General features: G+C 34.0%; 1 protein-coding gene across 8 annotated transcripts in view; it reads left to right on the top strand.

Annotated features, from left to right (window-relative positions):
* NAALADL2 (N-acetylated alpha-linked acidic dipeptidase like 2) overlaps positions 1-8,980 on the top strand; it is a 1,337,824-nt gene extending 1,328,844 nt beyond the window's left edge. For all 8 annotated transcript variants that reach the window (XM_079155143.1, XM_079155140.1, XM_079155138.1 and 5 more), the window contains one exon: positions 5,266-8,980. In XM_079155143.1, coding sequence (XP_079011269.1) covers positions 5,266-5,464 — 199 coding nt within the window. In that variant the 3' untranslated portion in view covers positions 5,465-8,980. The remainder of the gene's footprint in view (positions 1-5,265) is intronic.
* The last annotated feature ends 14,914 nt before the right edge of the window (positions 8,981-23,894 follow it).

Here is a 23,894-nt window from a genome sequence, read left to right as displayed (position 1 = left end):
CATTCAAATAAATTCTTTACCTTGATGGAATGAGATTGCAAAGTCATGTTTTAAAGGGGTCTGATAACAGAAAGGGGACTCTTTGTAGCCATTTTTTAAAATTCATTTAAATATTTATTTATTTATTTATTGGTGCTGGGGATTGAACTCAGAGCTCATGCGTGCTAAGCACACACTCCACCACTGAGCTAGGTCCCCAGTTCATTTTTGCAATCTACCATACTTGTCTTTCTACCCCAGGTGTCTGGAGCATGAGTTAATGGCTTGACAGTATCAACAATGCTCTTAATTTTCCTTCTGCTTTTACTAGGAGAGACAAAATTCAAATTTAACTGAAAGGATACTTGTTTGCACCGTACATAGTGTAGTCGCGTGTTTTGTGAATTTTCATCCAAGTCAAATATTTTTTCTAATATTGATATAAATGTAATGGTTAACTATGGAGTACAGTGAGTACAATCCCTGAAAGATTTAGAAACAATTGTGAGAAACAGAGCTAACCTTTTCTCTCTGCATCTACCATGTATGCACAGTCAAGTTTGAAAGACATGACTTATTATTTACTGTGATTTCATTAAGAGTTTCTCAACATGAGGTATAATGAATGTTAATTCAGGTTTACAATGGGTGGCGTCCTGTGCCATTGATGAATATGAAAAAGAATATTTGAAAGAGAGTTATCATTTCCATCATTAATTGCTAATTCACACACAGGGTAATGACTCATGAAGATTTTAGATGCCTTTATTTCAAAATTCATTTTTTCCAGGTTTCTTTTGCCTTAGTTGAATAGGAAAGATTTTTCAGTTGAGTAAAGACACTTCATCTCCCTCACCAATGCTGCCGGGAGTTATTAATTAGGTTTCTGAGTTTGGCACTGCTCTTTCCTGGTCACCGTGATGTGTCATTGAAACAGACCCATTAAAATGAGTGATGTGTGTTGTAATTTCATTAGTGTCATCAATAATGTATTACACTTTCCTTTTAGTAGTCTCTTTGTGTTGTGTTGGGTCAGGATGACTGTATGAATTACATTTATAAGATCCAAATTGTTACAGATGAGGGGAGATAGGCATGAGGGTGGAATTAATGTTATTTTAAACATGATAGCTACTAAAATGATTTCAATTAAATAATATTTTAATTAGGTCTGATGTCTCTACATGCCATGCTGAGATACATGTTGTGTGTATGGAAATAGGATTGTGATTTATTGATTTAGAGCCATGCTAATACAGTCTATTCTTTATGCAGAGAAACTTTCTGAATTGTACTAAAGCAGATGTATCTAAGAGCAAGAATGGTTCACCAAGGAATATAAGTTCTTGTGGTTGTAAAGTACAGATTCTTGACATAGAAACTCTCCAAGTGTGTTTTTTCACTTTCATTCCACTCAGTTTTCCTGCAGACCTGTGACTTTTGTTTTTTTCCCATGGAACACTCAAAATTCAAATCAGTGGGAAATAATTTTAATCAAAGAATTGTACATTGTCTTTCCACATATCCTGCTTTGTATTAGGAAATGACACTGTGATTCATTTCACTATAAGTAAAATATTACAAAATAGTTACAGGAAAATATTAAAAATAACTCAAACACAAAAAGCAAGATGAAATAAACTGGGTTTTCAGAAATCTCTACTCTAGTGCCCACAGCACACAAGAAGAGAGTCAAAACAAATAAGTAACTAAGACTCCCCTGATCACAAATTTCCAAATAACTGGAGAAGGGGAAAAGACCTGTGAGCTTTGACAGACTATGAGTTGATTCCTGGTCTGCCCTAATCAAAATAATATTTGTCCATAATTGGGAAGAAGAAATATTTAGGCAGTCTGACATAGTATATGCTATTGAAATCTTTGCACTCTGTTGGACTAAAGTTCAATTTTGGTGACATTACATGGTAATAAGAAGTTTAGAAGGCTTAGAAGTTTCAATTGAAAGCATTAGTTTAATATAAATATTTAAAAGAAAAGAAGCATTTGAATATTAAGAATGGTACAATCATAGTTTTAGTACCCAGAGATTATATAGGAAAGTTCTTAGAACTAAGAAATATGTGAAAATATATGTGATGGAATTTAAGCCATTGCCTGGGTTTTTGTTTTAGTATTAATTCAAATATTAAAAAGAAAATAATATGATGCTACCTTTCAGAAAGGAATGCAAGTACAGAAATTTATTTTATGTAAGCAGGAAGTTAAGTTGCTTTTAGTACACAGAAAAAGAAATTGGAAAAGATGAGCTACTTCTGCAAATCAGTAGGAGAAATGATCCATCTAATGAAAATTTAAAGATTTTTTATTTTTGTATTCGTAATTTGTTTTTCAGGTAATGTAGTCTATCAAGGTGGAAAATAAGCTTTTGTTATCATAATAATGATAAACTAACTTAAGTTACATCAGCATCTACTCAAAAGGAAGGCTTTCTTTTAAATTGAGATGAAAACATTCTAGTCTCTTGTATTCAACTAGAATCTCAGTATCTGTAGTTTTATTCTGATTTGTATCCAATTTTGGTAGAAATGGATATGAGTGTTTATCTTACATAATAGCTTGCTATAACTTTACTACTCCATTCATGTAGCATATGGTAAATGTGGTTAGCTCCTTGTAGAATTTCACAAAGCAAAAGAGATACATTTTTATTCACATGGAGTGTTTACAGTCATTATAAAATCATGTTACTGGGTAGCTTCCTAGTTAGGAAGAGCAAATGCGGGCATACTCCAGACTCCATCACATTGGTCTTAAAGAAAAAAGAAAAAAACATATATATATATACACATGTATATACATATGTATAATGTATGTATATGTATACCTATATATAAAAGTATATTAAATTTTTCTTTAAGAATGTATATATTTTTTCTTTAAGAATATGTATTTTTTCTTTAAGTATATATATGTATACACATATATACATATATATTTCTTTCCCATTTAAAAAGTAATAATAATAATTGTATATTTGTGTTTTATACCTGAACATTCTTTGTGGGTATATTTTTATTCTTCCACATTATCTCTCTTCTAGATATTTTCCAGTAGTTATGACTGAAATTTTACATAAATATATTAGAGACTGTCTATGATTGAATGAATTGTCACCAGGGGATTAATCCTGTAACCTTTATGAGCATGTTTTATTAATATCATCTTATCATTTAATTGAATATTAATATCTAATATTTAATAAGCATAGAATGTACATATATGAATATACTTTTCATCAGTTTTTAAAAGGTGGAAAAATGAATGTAATAGCCTAGGAACCGTTAAGTAGGTTCTTCAAGTGTACTAACTGCAGTGTACAGTTCATTTATTGAGGAGTTTTTGATAATAATGATTATAATATTTTTGTTTGTGAGCAGGCTGAGCAATATGTTCTCAGGGAATGGAAGTATTTGGTACAACTTTTGAAAATATCTATTTTACTCTCAAGTTCTGGAAATATATTTGCCACAAATTATTAAACAAAAAACTGATAAAGTAGAGGAAAAGAATTCACAATTATAAATCTTATGGAGGATTGAATTTTTTATTCTACCAACTCATTTTTATTGATAAATCTGTACAAATTATCTACAAAGGCATACTTTTAAGTGAGTAAATAATTAAAATACATTTTAATTCATTTTTATCTTTAAAATAACTTGATTATTAAACTGCTTTCTCTCATCTTATTTATATAAATATATTTCTGTATATATTTGTTTGCTTCAATGTTTGACAATTAATTTAAATGGTTTGATAAGTATCCTGGCCCAAAAACCCCACTTTTTCTCTAAATGACAATTAAGAAAGCTTATGTTAGCTTGAAAATGCTAACTTCCATGTAAGTTCTGTCAGTTAGGAGAAAACATTAGAGTATCTCAAGAAGTTTCTTCTCCAGGCCAGGTGGGTTTGGTGATTTTGTTGTTGTTGTTGGTGGTGGTGTTGTTGTTGTTTGGTACCAGTGATTGAACCTAGGGGCACTTAACCACTGAGGCACATCCCCGCTCTTTTTAATTTTTTTTTTATTTTGAGACAGGTTCTGGTTAAGTTGCTTAAGGCCTCACTAAGTTGCTGAGGCTGCCACTGAACTTGTGATCCTTGTTTCAGCCTCCAGAGCTGCTGGGATTAAAAGCATATGCTATTATGTGCCTAAATTCCTCTTTCTCAGTCATTTGACTAAGTATCAGGGAACCATCCTATTACACATTAAGACTATGGCATTCTAGATATCAAACATGTAAGCAAGAAGAAGAAATAGTATAATGAATTTCATTTCCCACTTTTGACAATTATTACCTAGTGGCCAATATTATTTCATATACACTGTTTATAACTCCACTCTGTTTTTTCCCTCCAAGTATTTTAAAAATGAATCTCAGAAATCATAACATTTATTTGCAAATATTACTTTACAAACTTCAGTAAGACAAGAGCAATTTCAGAAGACACACTAATGATATCATTATATCTGAAATATTAACAATTACTCTATATCACTCAATAATTGGTATTTAATTTTGTTCTCATATTATTTGTTTAAATAAGATCTAACAGTCTTTTTTTTTTTTTTACTATTTGACATGTTTATTTTAGTCTAGAACAATTGTTCTTAATTGGGGTTAATTTTGCCATACTAGGGATATTTTGGCAATGTCTGGATATGTTTTCATTTCTTGATACAAAAAAGAGGGATGCTATTAATATCTAGCCTGTGTAGTCCAGGGATACTGCTAACCATCCCATAGTTCATAATAAAGATCCATCTGGCTCAAAGTGTTAACAGGACATGGTTGAGAAACTGTGGTCTACAGGTTCTTTCTTTCTCTACTTTTGAAATTGAAATGTATTTGTTGAACAAACTGAGTTACTTGCTCTCTAGATTTTGCTGCAGTCTGTGTTTTTCTAGAACACACCAAGCTGTGGTTTAACATATTTCTGTCCTCTGAAATGATTAGCAATTAAATTTGGAAGCTTCATCAGATTCACATTCAATTTTTTTTTAGCAAAATTTTTCATGCTATTTCATAATGTGTACTTCCATCAGGAGGCACATATCTGATTATCTCCTCTTCTGTCATCAATATGGAAAACTACTTATGGTCAATCTATCTCTCTCAATTCATTAGGTATTGAAAAATAGTGATATTGCCTTTATAATGTCTTCATCTATTGCAAACACAACTGCTTCTTGGCAATATTCATTACAGTGTTTGATATGAAAATGGAATTGTGCATAAAATATTTACTTGTTTTATTTCCTTCCAGAAACATCCTGTACCACACTGATGAGAAGACAAGCCAGTTTTCCATACTCATGGAGGCTTGGGAGCACTGCAAGTCACTTGCATCAAATGAGACTCTCCAAGAAGCCCTGTCAGATGTGTTGAACAGCATTAATTCAGCTCAGGTTTACTTCAAAGCAGGACTTGATGTATTTGAGAGCATCTTGGTTGAAAAGAACTGAGAAAACTCTCAGCATTCTAAGAAAGTCTGTTTACAATTCTACAAGCAAAAGCTCTAATCAGACCAGATTTCTGACATTGAAGACTCTCCCTCCTATGCTTTTATGACACGTTTAAAGCTATTATTACATTGTATTTTTTTAATGTACATATAAAAGAGCATTTTGCACATTTAGTATTTTTCTTATATCTACATTTCTGAATATGTAAAGGCAAGTTATTGAAAAAATAGTTAAGATTTATCTATTAAAAAGAAATCTGCTGTATTTTTATATATAAACTATTTTGGGGAAAAGTTCCAAGAAGTTCTGGACATCTTCACTCCTCTAGACAGAATGTGTAGGAACACAAGTTATTCTGATAGAGCTGTTAATGATCAAGTTTCTATAATAGAAATGGAGAGTTGATATGGTTTCAGATTAACTTCACTATTAAGTGTTCAATATGAAGAATTCAAGTATTTTGACTGAGTGATTAGTTGCCCAAAACCACTTCGAATGTTTCTACTTTATGAAATGAAGTTCCTTTTTTCACACAACTAGATGTAGTAATACACTGGTTATGAAATTGTATTTTTTAAGTATTAATGAAAAAAGAGCCATAAACATTCCAGGGAAAAATCTCAAGGTAGCTGCACAGAGCAATTTAAATGCAAATTTTTTTCCGAACAACTTATAAGGTGACTAGCTTTGAAACCCCTAATTTGCCTCAGTAGGTTTTGTAAGAATTTGGGGAGTGATGTATTTGTCTTATGAGGGAAAAAACATTTATTCCTTTTTCTGTGGTTTCTGTTGGAATCAATGAAACAGAGGTACTTCTAAAATGAAAACATCTCACATGGATTTTCCTTCCCATATCTTTTCTAAACCTCCTTGCTATAAGGCAGTTTTCATAGAATACTATATAATTTCCTCAGCAAAATAGCAAAGTTTCTCTTTGGAAACCAAAAATACCACCAAAGTGCTTTTTATGCTACTGTCAAAAAGAACTTACTCTGAAAGAAATATTTGTTTTTGTCAACAAAAACTCAGTAAATCTTTGAAGAAAATTTGATAAATGTTTCCTTCTTTACTTAATTGTGGCTAAAGTGAAAATGTAGAAAATATGCATCCTTCTAATTCTTGCACACAAAGCAGTGTTTCCATAAGTGTCTCTCCCTCACTTCAGTTCTGCTCTTATGTGAGAAATGTGAGTGTTCAAACTGATATTGTCATTGAATAGCTCCAGCATCCATTATCCCTGCAAACTCTAAAATAACTTTGTGTTAATGGGCAGGTTAAACTTTAGCTAACCTCTGAAAACTATTTGTAAAATGTTCTTCTGATATTGGATAATTCCCTGCAAATATCTGTTAATAAATTTTCCCTCCAAACTCAACATTCAAACAGTTCCCCATTACACATTGCGGAAACAACATTGTAAACCATCCCTGTCTATCTGAATGTTCACTTCTTATGGATGAGCACAAGCCTAATCTTAGTTTAAGAGAAGTAAAAGTTGAAGGGGAGGAATTAATCAATATTGATTAATTGATTTATAAGGGTCAGCTGTTTCTACCATAAGTAATATTTATATGTTCAAAGCAGAGAATTAAGGTAATTAGCTAGCTAATTCAAGCAGAAATCCATTTTCATCTGAATTGCCTATGTGCACATATTTTTACATGAAAACTGAAACTACTTTATAATTCTTTTTAACCAATTTACTTGTTTGAAAATATTTTCCAATTTGAAGAATGTGTTTAGGAAAGGGCTAAGAGGATTAGGCATTGACGTCAGTGCCCTGGGGATGCTCTGCAAAGATCAATAGAGACAAGAAGTGAGAACACCGACACAGACACGTATGGACCCACATAGAGATTACATCAAAGGATATTAAATATTTTCAAAGTTCAATGTGTTCATTCAGTTCTTCATATGGAGTTGAATTTAAAACCAAGAATGACAAACTATAATCAATTGATAGTTTATCACTTTAGACAAATCATAAAAATAAATTCATTCCCATAACTCACAATAGTTCTTGTTTAAAGACTGTTTACATAGGTAAATCATATTGCATACCTAAAAATCTCTTTATTTTACATCCCTCACTTCTACATTTATGAGGTATTTGTTATATGAAAACTGCAGTCAAGTAAATGACTTAACATGTTTTTATTAGTCTATTTAAGAGATCATGTGAAGAAACTAAATTACAGTTACAACAGATGTCCAGCAATTCTATACATTCAGCTCTACATCTTTAACTACAACAAATGTTTTAACTAACAGCATTATAACTATGGCATGTTTACCTCAAGGCCCCTCCAGATTTATATCATTTTAATCCCCCCAATAAATCCAAGAATATAAAATCCTGAGCACATTAATAGCAAGTGCTATGTGAATTTGTAGGAATGTTAAAATTGTTTCCAAGACATCTGGGTGTCTGGTACTTCCCAAAATACTTCGTACATAGAATTGTGCCAGGAGATAATGAATCATAAATGATTATATTCCTAAGAAAAATGTGGCAAATGTGTATTTGCAGAATTTGAGTTTGGGTAGGGTACCCATGGAACACTGCCCTTTGTGGAAAAGCATAGGTCCCAGGGATGAAACGAAGAACCTAGGCTTAAGACACTGATCTAAGCCCTAGGATCTCACCTTCAACCAGACAGTGTACCACCATTCCTAACAGATGCAGTGACTAAAAAATTTGGAGATAGTCACTTATTTAGTGACAGGTAATATCCAACTAGAATTTCAGCTTCTCTGCTTTCTCGTGTAGTGTATCATGCTCTCCTCCTAAGGAGACAGGGTTATACATTACCTCATCCAGTCCATTCTATGTACCCAGTCATTCTGTCAAATGTTGAATGGGTTGGGCACACCACTTTTTAATTCCAGGTTAGTTTACTCTCTGACTATACCTGACAAACAAAACTTTCCTAGGGAATCCAGGCAAAGTACAAAGACTGGTTACACGTGAGGAGAAACTCTTTGCCGGATGCCTGAACAAAGGAAGGAAAACATTGAGCAAAATGTTTTTACAAAAGGACATTTCAGCTAAAAGCAGAGGTGCACATCTTTAGTCCCAGTGACTTGGGAGGCTGAGGCAGGAGGATCACAAGTTCAAGTCAGCCCCAGCAACTTACGAGGCTCTAAGCAATTTAGCAAGACCCTGTCTCAAAATAAAAAGTAACAAGGTTTAGGGATGTGGCTCTGTGATTAAGCACCCCTGAGTTCGATCCCTAGTACCAAATAATTTTTTTTTTAATTTAAAAACAGGACTTTTCAGCTCAATGTACAATCAGCAATCTAAAGTAATGTGTCTCAAAATGTGAAAATTGGGATAAAGGACCTTGAAATCTCTTTCAATTCTGGATGATCCTTAGGCCCACTGAAGGTTAAGATTTTCTCATCTAAGTCCTGAAGAAAACACTAGTTGGCAACATATCTGAGTTAATCAAAGGGAGCATAAAGCTTTCTAAAAATGACATTATAAAAAAAAAAAAAAAAAAAAGGAGGACCTATCTTATCTCTCAGATAAACATTCTGATACAGTCAGCATTTGTGCCTGCGACATGTCAGGCACAGTTGGTATATTTTTTTTCCTAATTGAATCACTATGATAACCAATTTTAAAGATGAAGACACTAGGTTAAATGACATATTCAAAGTTCCAAGGTAAATAAAAAATAGTGAGGTGTTTCCCTTTTTTCTGCTGGACCCTCTGGTGTCCACTCCTGTGTTCTTCACACTGAGTCCTATAGAAAACATCAGAAGAATCTTTTGATTTGAGAAAGTGATATAATTGAAAGTTTTAATGCATTTCTCCACAACTACCCAGACTATCATATCTTCTTCACTAATATGGTGAAAGAGTTTGAAGAAACGAGTCCTTATGGTGGTAGCCCACCTTAATAATGATGTGTATGTGTGAGTAAATTTGAGGTCATCTACATGGCATCAGAAGTGTACCATTGTAGAAAATCAGAACAACTAGACCCATAAAAAGAAAAAGGAAACCAGAAACCATAGTCACAATTTCCCCTTCCAAATGCCTATATAGTTTCATTGAGAAAAAAAAAAATATATATATATATATATACTGTGATTTAGAACCACAGTTTTATATCAGTCTTAAAACCTCAGAACAACTAATCGACATTTTAAATTAAATAAATATATAGCCCACAATAGTTTCCCCACTGGAAAGATGAGTGTCACAAAAATAAATTGTTTGTTGCCATGTTACTAATGATGAATCAGCATCTTTGCCTCCAATAAAATACTATAATTATTTGCACGATAAGTTAATAGGCTTAGCCAAAATGTTCTCCTGAGACACTTTGTGGTATGTGTAATTAATTACTTCAAAAATTAAACTTTCTCTGAGGATAACACATTGTCATCTCATTGGTTTAATAGGCTGTTTAAGTGCGCCTTAGCCACACATTTGCTTAATAGAAAGGAATTATTTTCAACTGTTAATACATGTGTTGAGTGGAAGGGAAATGGGCCCACATATTCCAATAAACATATCAGCAATGTAACACTTTGATCACAGGATCATGAACACAGCCTAGAGGGGAAACAGTGTGATATTTTTGAAAAGAAATATTTTGCCAAGCCACACTTGTGAATTTGTATATCTTACATGAGCTAAAATTGCTAACTTTAAAAAAGCCTCATTAAATTCTAAAAGATCCTAAAAAGCTTCACAGAGTTCTGAGCACTCCCATTAAGTGTGAATACTTTTCAGATAAGTGGATTTGTTTTGTATGACTCAGAATTTTAAGTGTCATGAATTTGAAGATGGGTAGCAAAAGAAATTTGTAAAACGTAGCCTTTTCCAGTCATGACTCTGTCCACTCGATTTTCTGTTTTCCACTTCCATCTGGCAATGGGGTTTGATATTTTTCTCCTTGAGAACTAATTTTAAGGTCTACCCATCACAAGATAAATGTATGTTAATCAATCAGAGTTTTAGTTCCATAATACCTTTCCATTATCCTTCAAAGATGTAAAGTGCCTTCACCTAACAATCTTGAGACTTGGCTTATTGAAAGATGACTTATTTATTAAAGACATATGTAATCTCATACTCAGATTGGATCAGAATTTACAAAGTAAAAGATTAAATTGAAGCAGTTTCAAGTAGCATTGAAAAAAAAGAATCTGCTTCCAATTTCTATGCTTTTGGTTATATTATTTCATGTTTGCGTTATGTAGCTTTGGTAATTTTGATGTCTTCAGTCAAAATCCAATCAGTAAGGCCAAAGAAATGCACGGCTACTCTAATTTCTTGTGCAGGATTCAGTCAAGAATTAATTCAGAAACAGTTGTTTCAGTGTCTACTTCTAGACAGAGCTTTAATGAGTGTAGACAGAGCCGAACAGTATTCCACATAATTCCTTTGATGTCTTCAGCCAATAAGCACTGAGGTTGTTTTTCTCAGAGGGAAACAGATTTTATTTTCCAGGGGCTAATTAACATGCACCACCTCAGTCCCCAAAGGACCACACAGGTGCCTGTATTATGCCATATGTCATGTGCTATATTCATGCAAGCTCAAGAGATTAATATACAGTCATTATTATGAATGATTATGTTGCATTGAAGTTAATGTGGGTCTTTTGTTCTAATTAAAGTACAAACTTGGCATCTGAAGAGAACTTAGCTAGAGAAGTAGAGTTAGAGTCCCTGTTTTAATGAACTACATATATTTTTTAATCACAATGTGTAATTTATTTAATAATCCAGCCTGCTCAGTAATTATAACTCTCCAAGTACTTCAAAGAACCCTTTTTCAATGTATTACTATGCAGATGGTTCATACTTGTTGTATGTTTACCTTTGGAATCTCTCTGCCATTTTTTATCATTTTTCCTGTGTGTATGGTAGTATTTTATTATTATTAATAACTTTTATTTCGTTTTATATTAAGCTGCTGCAAATGAACTACCTTACTCTGAAAGATAGAATAAAATGTTATTACCACTATGAAGATGATTTTGGAATATCTCTTTAATAAAAAACAAATATCCAAACAAAATATTTTACCACACCATTGCAAATTGTCTTCGGGAAGCAAAAGGCACAGATGGTTAAATGTAGCCCACATGATTATATTCCAAAGATGTCATAAATAATTCTATTTAGCAGCTGAGATAGGACTCTATTAGGTGATTTAGTGTTTACATTGCAAACAGAAAGGTTTAGTGGCAAATAGAGACCACACACTCTAACTTGCTACTTGGAGTAAGAATAGAATTGTTCTCAAAAAAGACAAAGACATTCTAGGACACTGTGAAAGGCTAAGTTGTTTTTAGAGATGCCTGGAAAACCAGCATAATATTTTGATAATGGTTTTATATATGTGCTGGGTTGTTAACATACTTCACACATTGAATATTTTAATGATATTTGTAATGTAGCAACATTTAAATATACAAGCTTTTAAAAATAAAAATTTCTCAGTGATATGACATTAAAAAATAGAATGCTAAAATAAAGAATGAGGATGAACAGGAGACTATGTATGAATTAACATGGGGTAAAATTTGAAGGATAATTTCTTCAAGTAAATTTGCTTTGATTAAAAGTAAATACTTCTCAAGAGGTGGGCCAATGACTGAATTGCACTGAACTGCCTTAGTGTTGAGTTTTTTTCAATATAATTAGAGTATCATCATCTGTGATTCAGAAATCTTTTCATTGTACAGAGATTTTCATTGTCTTTGTTGTAATTAATTTTTAGTGGCATTAATTTAGAGGCGTGTGTCTGCAATTTCCTAATTACAATGTATGGCTGAATGTCTAATTTCTATAATGTGTGGATGCCATCTGAAATGTAGTGCTTTCTGTATTTAATCTAAGTGTGGTCTCAATTTATTGTATAACCATTTTGTGTTACTTAACATGACTCAATATGCAGCTTTTGGTGTGATTTGGAGTGACAAAAAAAGGATTGGGATGTCATATCTGTTAAAAATATGAGTGGAAATTTTATGTTAGTTGCTTAATATTTGCACATAATTAAAAACATAGTACTATGAAATGAAGGCATCTTTAAAAAACATGTTCTGATTCATAAATGCAATGAATATGTACAGTGAAATAGTAATGTAAAGCACCCACTTAAAATATATTAAATACAGGTAAAAATCATTGATTGCCACCATGTGTTTTTTTATGACAAGATATACGTATGTTTCATTAATGGACTATCTTTACATACGTGCATCACACTAAAACAGGTGTCCCCTTGTATAGGGAACACTCTAAGATATCGTCAACTTTTTTTCTTCTTTACTCTCAGTTCTTTTCTTCAACTTTCAGTTCTTTTCTTCAACTTTTAGTTCTCATATTGGATTAGAAATCCCATTTAGATTTCTAATTTGTCCAAAATCATAATATCAAGGAATATCAATGGTAACAATTCCAATGCTAAGAATTTTCTTTCCTCAAATATACTTTATAAAACGCTGTTGAGGTGGGCATAGTAGAGCACTCTGTAATCCCTGTGACTTGGGAGGTTGAGGCAGGAGGATGGCAAGTTTGAGGCCAGCTTTAGCACCTCAGCAAGACCCTGTCTCAAAATAAAAAATAAAAAGGACTGGGGATATGGCTCGGTGGTAAAGTACCCCTGAGGTCAATCTCCAGTACAAAATAAAATGCTGTTGATTATTTATCAAACATAGAGAAATCTCTCTGTATAGAATAGCAAGTTTCCTGCATTTATTCACTCAGAACATAGTAATATTCTATTTTAGGCCAGTTAATGTATTAGGTGCTAGGGACACAAAGATTATTTTCACAATTTGACCACCCAGAACTTCACAAACAGGATATAACATTTGAGTTTACAAGCAATACAAGATTTAGAAATACCCACAGAGACTGTAGTTTGTACCGAACCTATTGACAGAATATATACAGCTGAAATGTGCCAAGCACTCAGACTACATGACTGTCCCAGTGGGCCTGCCTTACGACTTTAGTTTTTGACTGGGAATTGAACCTAGGGTCGCTTTACCACTGAGTCACCTCTCAGCCCTTTTTAATATTTTTTCAGAAAAGGCCTAACTAAATTTCAGACCTTGAACCTTGAACTTGTAATCCTCCTGCCTCAGCCTCCAGTGTCTCTGGTATTACAGGCATGTGTCACCATGCCTGGCCTTAAGACTTTTTAAAGAAGACTTCTCTTTCTCCATCAGTCTTCTATATAATAGCTATCATTTGTTAGGTGCTTACATGATTGCTGAGGATCACTTGGATGACAGTTTTTAATCTTTAGAGTATCTTGTGAGATAGGTATTATTCTTTCCTATTTGATGAATGGGAAAACTGAGAGGGAGTTTAGCAGTTTGTAATAGTTTTACTGTGACACACACACACATGTAGATATTTGCAATTCAGAAAACATTATTCTGCTTAGGATGTAGAATTAAAGCAATATGCACAATTGTACAGTCTGGCATCACTTAATGATGGAGATATTGAGAACTTTGTTGGGCATTTCTGTCATTGTGCGAACATCGTAGAATGTACTTGCATATACTAATAAGGCCACTGTAATACTTGGCAACATGATCTTATGGGATGCTACTACTTGTGTGACTTGTCATTGACTAATGAAATATTATCCAGCACACATATGGAAATGTATATATGTGTTCAAAGTATTAAAATACAAATAGAAAAACTAAACAACTAATTTAGGTCATGAGAGTAGAAGAGAAAAACAAGGCCTAAGGATTGGGTACATAGGATAACTTTAACTGTGATGTTTTACTTGAACAGATAAAAAGGGATTGAAGGAAATATAAGAGTGGGAATGAAGTTTGATCATCTTTTGCCAGCTTTCATGGTGGATCCGTGTGTGTTTAAGTAATTCTTACTAGTCTTCCATATTAAAAGTAAAATCTTCTAAGTAACATAAAATCCTGATACTAATCAGGGCTCTAATCTTGAGGTTCAGTAACCACTAACCTGATCTAAATGATGCAATGTGTAAGTTCAGTTCCTTTACTGTCCCCCTTCTTCAACTAGACTAAAGTTACAAAGGCAGTTTCTGGGGGGCATTCTTTGACATCCTAAATGCTCACAGATATAATTTCAGTATAGTTATATGTCTTACCCAATTTGTTCCTCTTTAATTTCTCTCTACCCAGTAAAAAAACAAAATGTCAGAATCATCTCTGATCATTTTATTTACCTCGTTCCCTAAGTCCAATCCATCAATGAGTTTGTTAGCTTTCCTGCAAAATATAGCTCAAATCTGTACGTTTCTCTACTACCACTGTTACCATCCCGTCCGGACCAGCACCCTCTCTCCCCTGCATTAAATAGCCACCATAAGTATTTTAAACAGAGGGGAATTTAAAACAGGCAAATGATTGCAAAATTATTGAAAAGACTGGAATAACAAAAACAAAAAGTGTTATTTCTCGGATAGTAATTGCAGGAAGCTGTAATGACCTTATGGCTGGAGAAGCAGGAAGGAGGGAAATTATGATAACCCTGCAGCCAACAATCCACAGACACATTCCGAAACTGTCCCCACTGCTGGTAGAACCAGTGTGCACAGCCATGAAGGATCGCCGCACAGCTGAACAGAAGCCCGGGAGTCTCGGCTCCCCCAGGCTCCCCTGCCCGAAGCAGGGAAAAACAAGATGTCTTTCACAGTTTTTTGACTCTTAATAGTCTTCCAAGTATCTTTCTATGACAGATCTAACTAGAATCCAGCTGGCGTGAGAGTCTGTTCAATGAGTTTTCATGCTACCAACCTCGGCTTTTGGGGGAAGCATGTGGGTCGGTGGTTGAAGGACGGAGTTCATGCAATCGCAGTCTCCCCTGGGGCTTCTTTTTTTCTGTGAATGGATGGATGAATGGATGAACATACCTAACTCACACAACCACATGCATCAAGATCCCCCGATCTCCTTCTCTGAATCTGTGTTAGAGTTATTTAGCCACAGAACATATAACGCGTTAACTTGAAATGGTTTTAGTGTATTTTCTCACCTACTTCATAACCAACCGAAAGACTGGCTCCAAGGCAGAGCTAACGGCGTAGAAGGGAGACAAACACACAGCTAATAACCCCCTGAGAATAGAGTTCATAAGATGAAATGAGAACAAAGGGTGAAAAGTACTCTTATAGAAGACAATAAAGATTAAATAATCTTTAATAAAAAATAATAACAATGAAGAATGATAATAATAGTAACAAATCTTTAATCTTAATAAAGGTTAGTAAAGATTCTAAGAGAAGGAAAGATTTGGGTTGAGATGGAAGGGTGAATTCTTAAGAAGGAAAAGAATAGCATTTTAGAAAAAAATGCACATTATGCAAATCGCATAAGAGAGAAATAACAGAGCTTGCCCATGGTTTTCTGCACTGAAGTTTCTGTTTTTTTTTTTTTTTTTTTTTAATTTATTTCTCATCTTCAGCAAAAAGTGTGCTTTTTTTAATTAATTGTTTTTGTGGAAACAGAGACCTTCAAACTGCTTATGTGTTAGTTTAGACAGCACTCTATGTTACAAAACACTTAATAAAACAGAATATACTGTGTAGATTTCCATCACAATATAGAAATCATAGTATTAGTAAGTTCCTGTCATTTTCAGCATAAATCCTCAGGATGATGTCCAAGTCCTTTCATGTCTGACTCCCACCTCCCTTTCCTTCTCAGGTTGTAGTCTTGTCCCCCACACACCTGAGATTCCAGTCAGTGTTGAGGACCTGAGGGTTCCTGTGTGTGCCCTGCTCTCGTGTCTTGCTACTTTGTGAATGCTTTCTGCCTTCACAATCTCTGGAACTTCCTTCCGCCATTATCTATGTGCCATGAGTACCTCTTTCTTTCCCAAAATAAATTCTCTGAAGGAAGTCATTTCAAACCTTGCTTCTGTGGAAAATTATTCAAACCCCACTCATAGTGCATGGTATCATTATTGTGGTTCTTGTATTTCCTAGGATCTGATGAGTTAACTGTTGATTTTATAATATACCATAAATCAGGTTTGGAAAGTTGTCTTTAATTAAGCTGTTCAGAGTTGATTTCTGTTTTCCAAACAAAAGAAAGGAAATAGAAGAAAAAGTAAGAGATATCCTATCAGGTTCCTGGGCAAAATAGACAAAAGCCCAGAGAAAAAAGCAAGAAATAATTAACGTTGTATTCTACCTGGGACTTTAGCCTCAATCTTTCCATTTCTAGGCATTTAGGCTAGACTCCATGGTACAATCCTTGACTTCACCCTGTCTGACCTGAATGAACCAGGAACATGGAAGTAGTGCTCTGCCTGCTTAACTTTAAACACCAAACTTCATGACTATAATTTGTTATTTTTGACTTGTTTTCTCCTTCTCTCTTTACTCTTCACAGATCATTTCACTTCTTCCTCCTTTAGACATAGAAATTAAACTGCATTTCCATGAAAAACATTATCCTTTCTTCCTATAATGTTAGATGAATCTTTTTTTAATTACTATTTTTTAAAATTTTTTATAGACTGCAATTTGATTCATTGTACACAAATGGGGTACATCATTTTGTTTCTATGGTTGTGCACAAAGTAGATTCATACCATTCAAGTAATCATACATGTACATAGAGTAGTGATGTCTGTCTCATTTCACCATCTTTCATACCCCCTCTCCCTCTCATTTGCCTCTACTTAATCTACAGGTCCTCCATTCTTCTCTCACTCCCCTCCACCCTACCCCTATTATATATCATCATCCGCTTATCAGGGAAGACATTTGGCCTTTGGTTTTTTGGGACTGGTTTCTTTTACTTCCAATATTCTCCAATTCTATCCATTATTTGCAAATGCCATAATATTATTCTTCTTTATGGCTGAATAATATTCCACTGTGTATATATACCACAGTTTCTTTATCCCTTCATCTGTTGAAGGGCATCTAGGCTAGTTCCACCATCTAGCTATTGTGAATTGAGCTGCTATAAACATTGATGTGGCTGCGTTACTGTGGTATGCTAATTTTAAGTTCTTTGGGTATAAACCGAGGAGTGGGATCACTGGGTCAAAAGATGTGTCCATTCCAAGTTTTCTGAGGATTCTCCACACTGCTTTTCAGAATGACTGCACCAATTTGCAATTCCATCAGCAATGTAAAACTGTGCTTTTCCCTCCACATCCACGCCAACATCTAATATTGTTTGTGTTCTTGAAAATAACCATTCTAATTGGAGTAAGATGAAATCTTAGAGTTGTTTTAATTTGCATTTCTCTAATTACTAGAGATGTTGAATACTTTTGCATATATTTATTAATTGCCTATATGTCTCCTTATGTAAAGTGTCTGTCCAGTTCCTTGGCCCATTTATTGATTGGGTTCTTTGTATTTTTTGGTGTAAAGTTTTATAAGTTCTTTATAAATTTTGGAGATAAGTGCTCTATCTGAAGCATATGTGGAAAAAATTTTCTCCCTCTCTGTAATGTCTTTCTTCACATTATTGATTGTATCTTTTGCTGATAAAAAGCTTTTTAGTTTGAGTCCATCCCATTTGTTGATTCTTGCTTTGATTTCTTGTACTTTGGGAGTCTTGTTAAGAAAGTCTGATCCTAAACCAACATGATGAAGATTTGGGCCTACTTTGTATTCTATTTAATGCAGGGTCTCTGGTCTAATTCCTAAGTCCTTGATCCACTTTGAGTTGAGTTTTGTGCAGGGTGAGAGATAGAGTTTTAATTTTATTTTACTGCATACAGATTTCCAGTTTTCCCAGCACTATTTGTTGAACAGGCTATCTTTTCTCCATTGTATGTTTTTGGCTTCTTTGTCTAATATGAGGTGACTGTATTTATGTGGGTTCATCTCTGTGTCTTCTATTTTGTACTATTGGTCTGCCTGTCTACTTTGGTGCCCATACCACTCCATTTTTGTACTATTGCTCTGTAGTGTAGTTTAAGGTCTGGTATTGTCATACCTCCTGCTTCACTTTTTCTGCTCAGGATTGTTTTGGCTATTCAAGTTCTCTTATTCTTTCAGATAAAGTCCATGATTGCTTTCTCTATTTCTATGAGGAAAGTCATTGGGATTTTAAGTGAAATTGCATGGAATCTGTATAGCACCTTTGGTAGAATGGCCATTTTGACAATATTAATTCTGCCTATCCAAGAACATGGAAGATCTTTCCATCTTCTAAGGTGTTCTTTAATTTCTTTCTTTAGTGTTGTATAGTTCTCATTGTAGAGGTCTTTCACCTCTTTTGTGAGATTGATTCCCAAGTATATATATATGTATTTTTTTTTTTTTTTTGAGGACAATACAAATGCAGTGGTTTTCCTAATTTCTCTTTCAGAGGATTCATCACTTATGAATAGAAATGCTTTAGATTTATGGGTATTAATTTTATGTCCTGCTACTTTGCTGAATTCATTTATTAGTTCTAGAAGTTTTCTAGTGAAATTTTTTGGATCCTCTGAATATAGAATCATGTCATCAGCAAATAGTGACAGGTTGAGTTATTCTTTGCCTATTTGTATCCCTTTAATTTCTTTGGTCTGTCTAATTGCTCTGGCTAGTGTTTCAAGGATGATGTTGAAGAGAGGTGTTGAAAGAGGGTATCCCTGTCTTGTTCCAGTTTTTAGAAAGAATGCTTTCAGTTTTTCTCCATTAAGAATGATGTTGGCTGTGGGCTTAGCACAGACAGTCTTCACAATGTTGAGGTGTATTCCTACTATTCCTATTTTTTCTAGTGCTTTAAGCATGAAGGGGTGCTATATTTTATCAAACGCTTTCTCAGCATCTGTTGAAATAATCATATGATTCTTAACTTTAATTCTATTGATGTGATGAATTACATTTATTGATTTCCAGATTTGAACCAACCTTGCATCCCTGGGATAAACCCCACTTGATCATGGCACACTTTCTTTTTAATATATTTTTGTATGCAACTTTCCAGTATTTTGTTAAGGATTTTTGTGTCTATGTTCATCAGGGATATCAATCTAAAATTTTCTTCCCTTGTAGATGAGTCTTGAGTGGTTAATCTCATATAGCAAAAGACAACATCATTATCATCAACATGAACAACTTTTCCAAATTCTGCATCCCCATTTACACTCTTGCATGTCATTTGCCTTTTCCTCATAAATTAACTTTTCTTTTTTTTAGATTTGCTAAATATCACCATGCTCTTTTCTTATCTCTCATGCTTTATTCCTTCACCATCTAGCTTCTGTGCCTAATTTTCCACCCATCACAATTTTCAATAATTTCCACATATTATTTCTAAGCAAGATGAACTGTATTTTACAAATTATGACACTTTAATTGGTTCAGCCACTCTGGAAAGCAGTGTGGAGATTCCTCAGAAAACTTGGAATGGACACATCTTTTGACCCAGTTATCCCACTCCTCGATTTATATCCAAAGGACTTAGAATTAGCACAATACAGTAACACAGCCACATCAATGTTTATAGCAGCTCAATTCACAATAGCTAGAATGTGGAACCAACCTAGATGCCCTTCGACAGATGAATAGAGAAAGAAACTGTGGTATATATACACAATGGAATATTACTCAACCATAAAGAAGAAAAAATATTATGGCATTTGCAAATAAATGGATGGAATTGGAGAATATCATGCTAAGTAAAATAAGCCAATCCCAAAAAACCAAAGGCTGAATGTTTTCCCTGATAAATGGATGATGATATATAATGGGGGTTAGGGGTGGGGGTGAGAGAAGAATGGAGGAACTTTAGATTAAGTAGAGGGAAATGAATGGGAGGAGGGGGTGGGGCATGAAAGATGGTGGAATGAGACAGACGTCACTATCCTATGTACATGTATGATTACATGAATGGTGTGAATCTACATCGTGTACAACCATAGAAATGAAAACTAGTACCCCATTTGTGTATAATGAATCAAAATGCAGTGTGTAAACATTAAAAAAAATAAAAATAAGTAAAAATAATCATTATTATTAATATTGTAGATAGTCTATCATAAGCAATATCAGTTTAGAAGGTATGGTCACCCTTTTATCTCTGAGGCACTAAGTCCAAACACGTTTCAGTTCTCATCTTCTACAGCTCTAGTAATGTTCAAGTCTTTTTAAATTTTCCTCTCTTTGGAGTATTTCCTTCTGAATTCCATGAAATGGCATTTATCAACCAAGCTTTCATCATCAAATTGATGATGGGACTGGCATCATCTGAATGCAGCAACCACTAAGCACAAAGGAAAGGGCAGGCAGCTTGCTATAGCCATAGCTCAGTGAGATTGAGAAAAGACTCCAAGTTTATACTGGGGGGAAAGGGAGATCAGAACGTACCTTGAAGATCAAGAGCCATTGTCTAGCTGTCAGATATTAGAGGGAGCAAGAGACTATAAACAACTGAACAACAACAACAAAAAGAAACCAGTATATTTCTCTAATAAGAAATATATAAACATTAGTTAAGAGAAGAAATATATATATATACAGTTTGAAAGGTTCCTAGAATCTCTAGTTGGGCTGATTAGTGAATGTCCTTCTTTGTTGAATCCAACCCATAAAGTTTGGGATAGGTGACTTTCACAAGTACAGATAGCAATGCAAATCTACAATGAATGAAAAGAACCAGGGAAACATGATCCAACCAAACAAGTAAATCTCCATGACCTTAAGAAATGGAGATCTATAAATTACCTGACAAAGGAGTGTCTTCAACTCAGTGAGTTATAAAAGAACACAAATGACAACAAAACAAACTTAGAAAACTGATATATGAATTAAAGGAGAATACCAACAAAGGGATAGAAAATATTTTAAGTAGAATTAGCAAAATGGAGCTGAGGAATACAATAACTGAAATGAAAAAAAATCACTTTTATTGAAGAAGAATTAAACTAACTGAAATGAAATATTAATTTTTATTTAAGAATAAAGGAGTTAAATGCAGATTTTATGAGACATTTCTCAAAAGAAGAAATACAAATGGCCAACTAATATATGAAAAATGTTTGACATCTCTAACAATTAAGGAAATGCAAAACAAAACTATTCAAAGATTTTTATCTAAATTCAATTAGAATGGCAATGGTTAAGAATACAAATAATAATGCTGGCAAGGATGTGAGGGAAAAGGTACGTTCATACATGTTGGTGGGACTACAAATTAATACAACGCTCTGGAAAGCAGATGGAGATTCCTCAAAAAATTATAAATGGAACCACTACATGACCCAGTTATCCCAGTTCTTTGGCATTTGTTTTAAAAAACTAAAATCAACATACTATAGTGATATAGTCACTTAAATGTTTATAGCACCACAGTTCACAATAGCCAAATTACTGAACCAGACCAGATGCTGGTCAATAGATGAATGGATTTAGAAAATGAGATATATAAACACAATGGAGTTTTAGTCAGCCATAAAGAAGAATGAAATCACGACATTTTCTAGTACATTGATGGAATTGGAAAATATCATGCTAAATTAAATAAGCCAGGTTCAGAAAATTGGGGATCAAATGTTTTCTCTCATATTCAGAAGCTAGAGCAAAATAAAGGGAAACATGAGTGGATAGGATGTCCTAAAGATCTAGAGAAGATCAGTGGAGTAGAAGAAGGAGATCAAGAAAGAAGAAGGGGAAAGAGAGAAAATGTGAAACGAATTAACCAAACCATGCTATGGATATATCTATCTCCACAGGGAATTCCACTTTTATGCATAAGTAACAGGCACCAGTCAAACACAAACAAATGAAGGAGGGAAAGGAAGGAAACTTAGTGGAGGAAGGAAAATAGGGGAGGGAGGAAGGGAAAGTGGGGGAGCACAGCCAAGACTGATATGGAGTAAATTAAATTCCATTCATGTGTGACTTAGTCAAAATTGGACCCAACTGCTATGTACAACTGTGATGTGGTGGGGAAGAGACAGAGGCAGAGAGACTTGATGATGATAAAACCCGGGCCCTGGGAAGTGCACTCAAAGGTAAGTAGGTAGGTGTTCAAAGCATATTCTACTACTCTCCATCCCTTCTAAAGGAGGGATCTCAAGTTCCACACCCTCTCCTAATTTCACAGAGAGGTGCTAGTTGCAATAAATCTACTGCCTCTTAATTCTTACCTACCCCCTGTCCTCTAAACTGCTTGTTCCATCTGTGCTGTAGGTGAAGTGAGACAAAAACTGTCCCCTGGGAGCATCCTGATGGTATGAGTGGGTTGGATGAATATTCCATTCTCTCCTCCTCCTTGAGCAAGAAGGCAGTGACTGGCACACTCTCTTGGTACTGAACTCCACCACCTTGAGGGAAAAGCTGACCTAAGTCAAGTGAAATTGTCCTTACACATTTCTATGTGACTGTCTGCAGTTTTTCTGAGGACACTGAAGTTTCTTAACTGAATTCTAGATTACTCATAAAGATATTTTGATCTTATATCACTATTAAATTGGCATTTAATGGGAGAAAAAGGGCAGGAAACTCGCATTCCACTACATTGCTAATGTTACTCACAAATATAATATTTTAAAAAGTCAAAATAGTTTATTGTATTAACAGATCAAAAATGAAAAAAATTCCATCTGTAAGAGAAAATAAAGTTTGAACTATATCACACATTATGTAAAAATTAGCTTGAAATGTATCATACATCAAAATGTAAGAGGAATAATTATGAAACATACGGAAAAAATAATGCAAGAAAACCTTTATGACTACAGGTTAGGCAATGACTGATAAAAAACAAAGCACAAGCCATAAAATTTTTTTAAAGAACAATAAACAGGACTTATTAATGGTTAAACATTGCTCTTTGAAAGGCATTTTTTATTTTTCATTGGTTCTTCTTAGTTATACATGACAGTGGAATTCACTTGATAAAATTATTTTAATGAGGATCCCATTCTTGTGGGTGTGCACGATGGTAGGATTCACTTAGGTATTTTCCTATGTGTACAAGGAAAATTGTTAGATTTATTCTACTGTCTTTCCTATTTCTATCCCTAATTGCTTTCTTTTGTTCCCCTTTGTCTAATTTACTGAAATTCTTTCCCTCCCTGCTTAATTTGTGATTTAGCTCTCATGTATCTCTAAAAATATTTGACCTTTGGTTTTTTGGGATTGGCTTATTTCACTTAGCATGAGAGTCTCCAGATCCATCCACTTACTCACAATTGTCATAAAGTCATTCTTGTTTATGGCTGAATAATAGTCCATTCTGTATATATAACACAATTTCTTTATCCATTCATCTGTTGAAGAGCATTTAAGTTGGTTCCATAGTTTAGCAATTGTGAATTGTGCTGCTATAAACACTGATGTGTCTGTGTCACTATAGTATGCTGCTTTTAAGTCCTTTACACATATGCCAAGGAGTGGGATAACTGAGTCAAATGGTGATTCCATTCCTAGTTTAATGAGGAATCTACATATTGCTTTCTAGAGAGGTTGTACCAATTTGCAGTCCTA

Source organism: Sciurus vulgaris (genome assembly GCF_902686455.1).
Source record: "Sciurus vulgaris genome assembly, chromosome: 10".
NCBI lineage: Eukaryota > Metazoa > Chordata > Mammalia > Rodentia > Sciuridae > Sciurus > Sciurus vulgaris.
The sequence above is the reverse complement of the archived record's forward strand: the minus strand, read 5'-3'. Positions and strand labels throughout refer to the sequence as shown.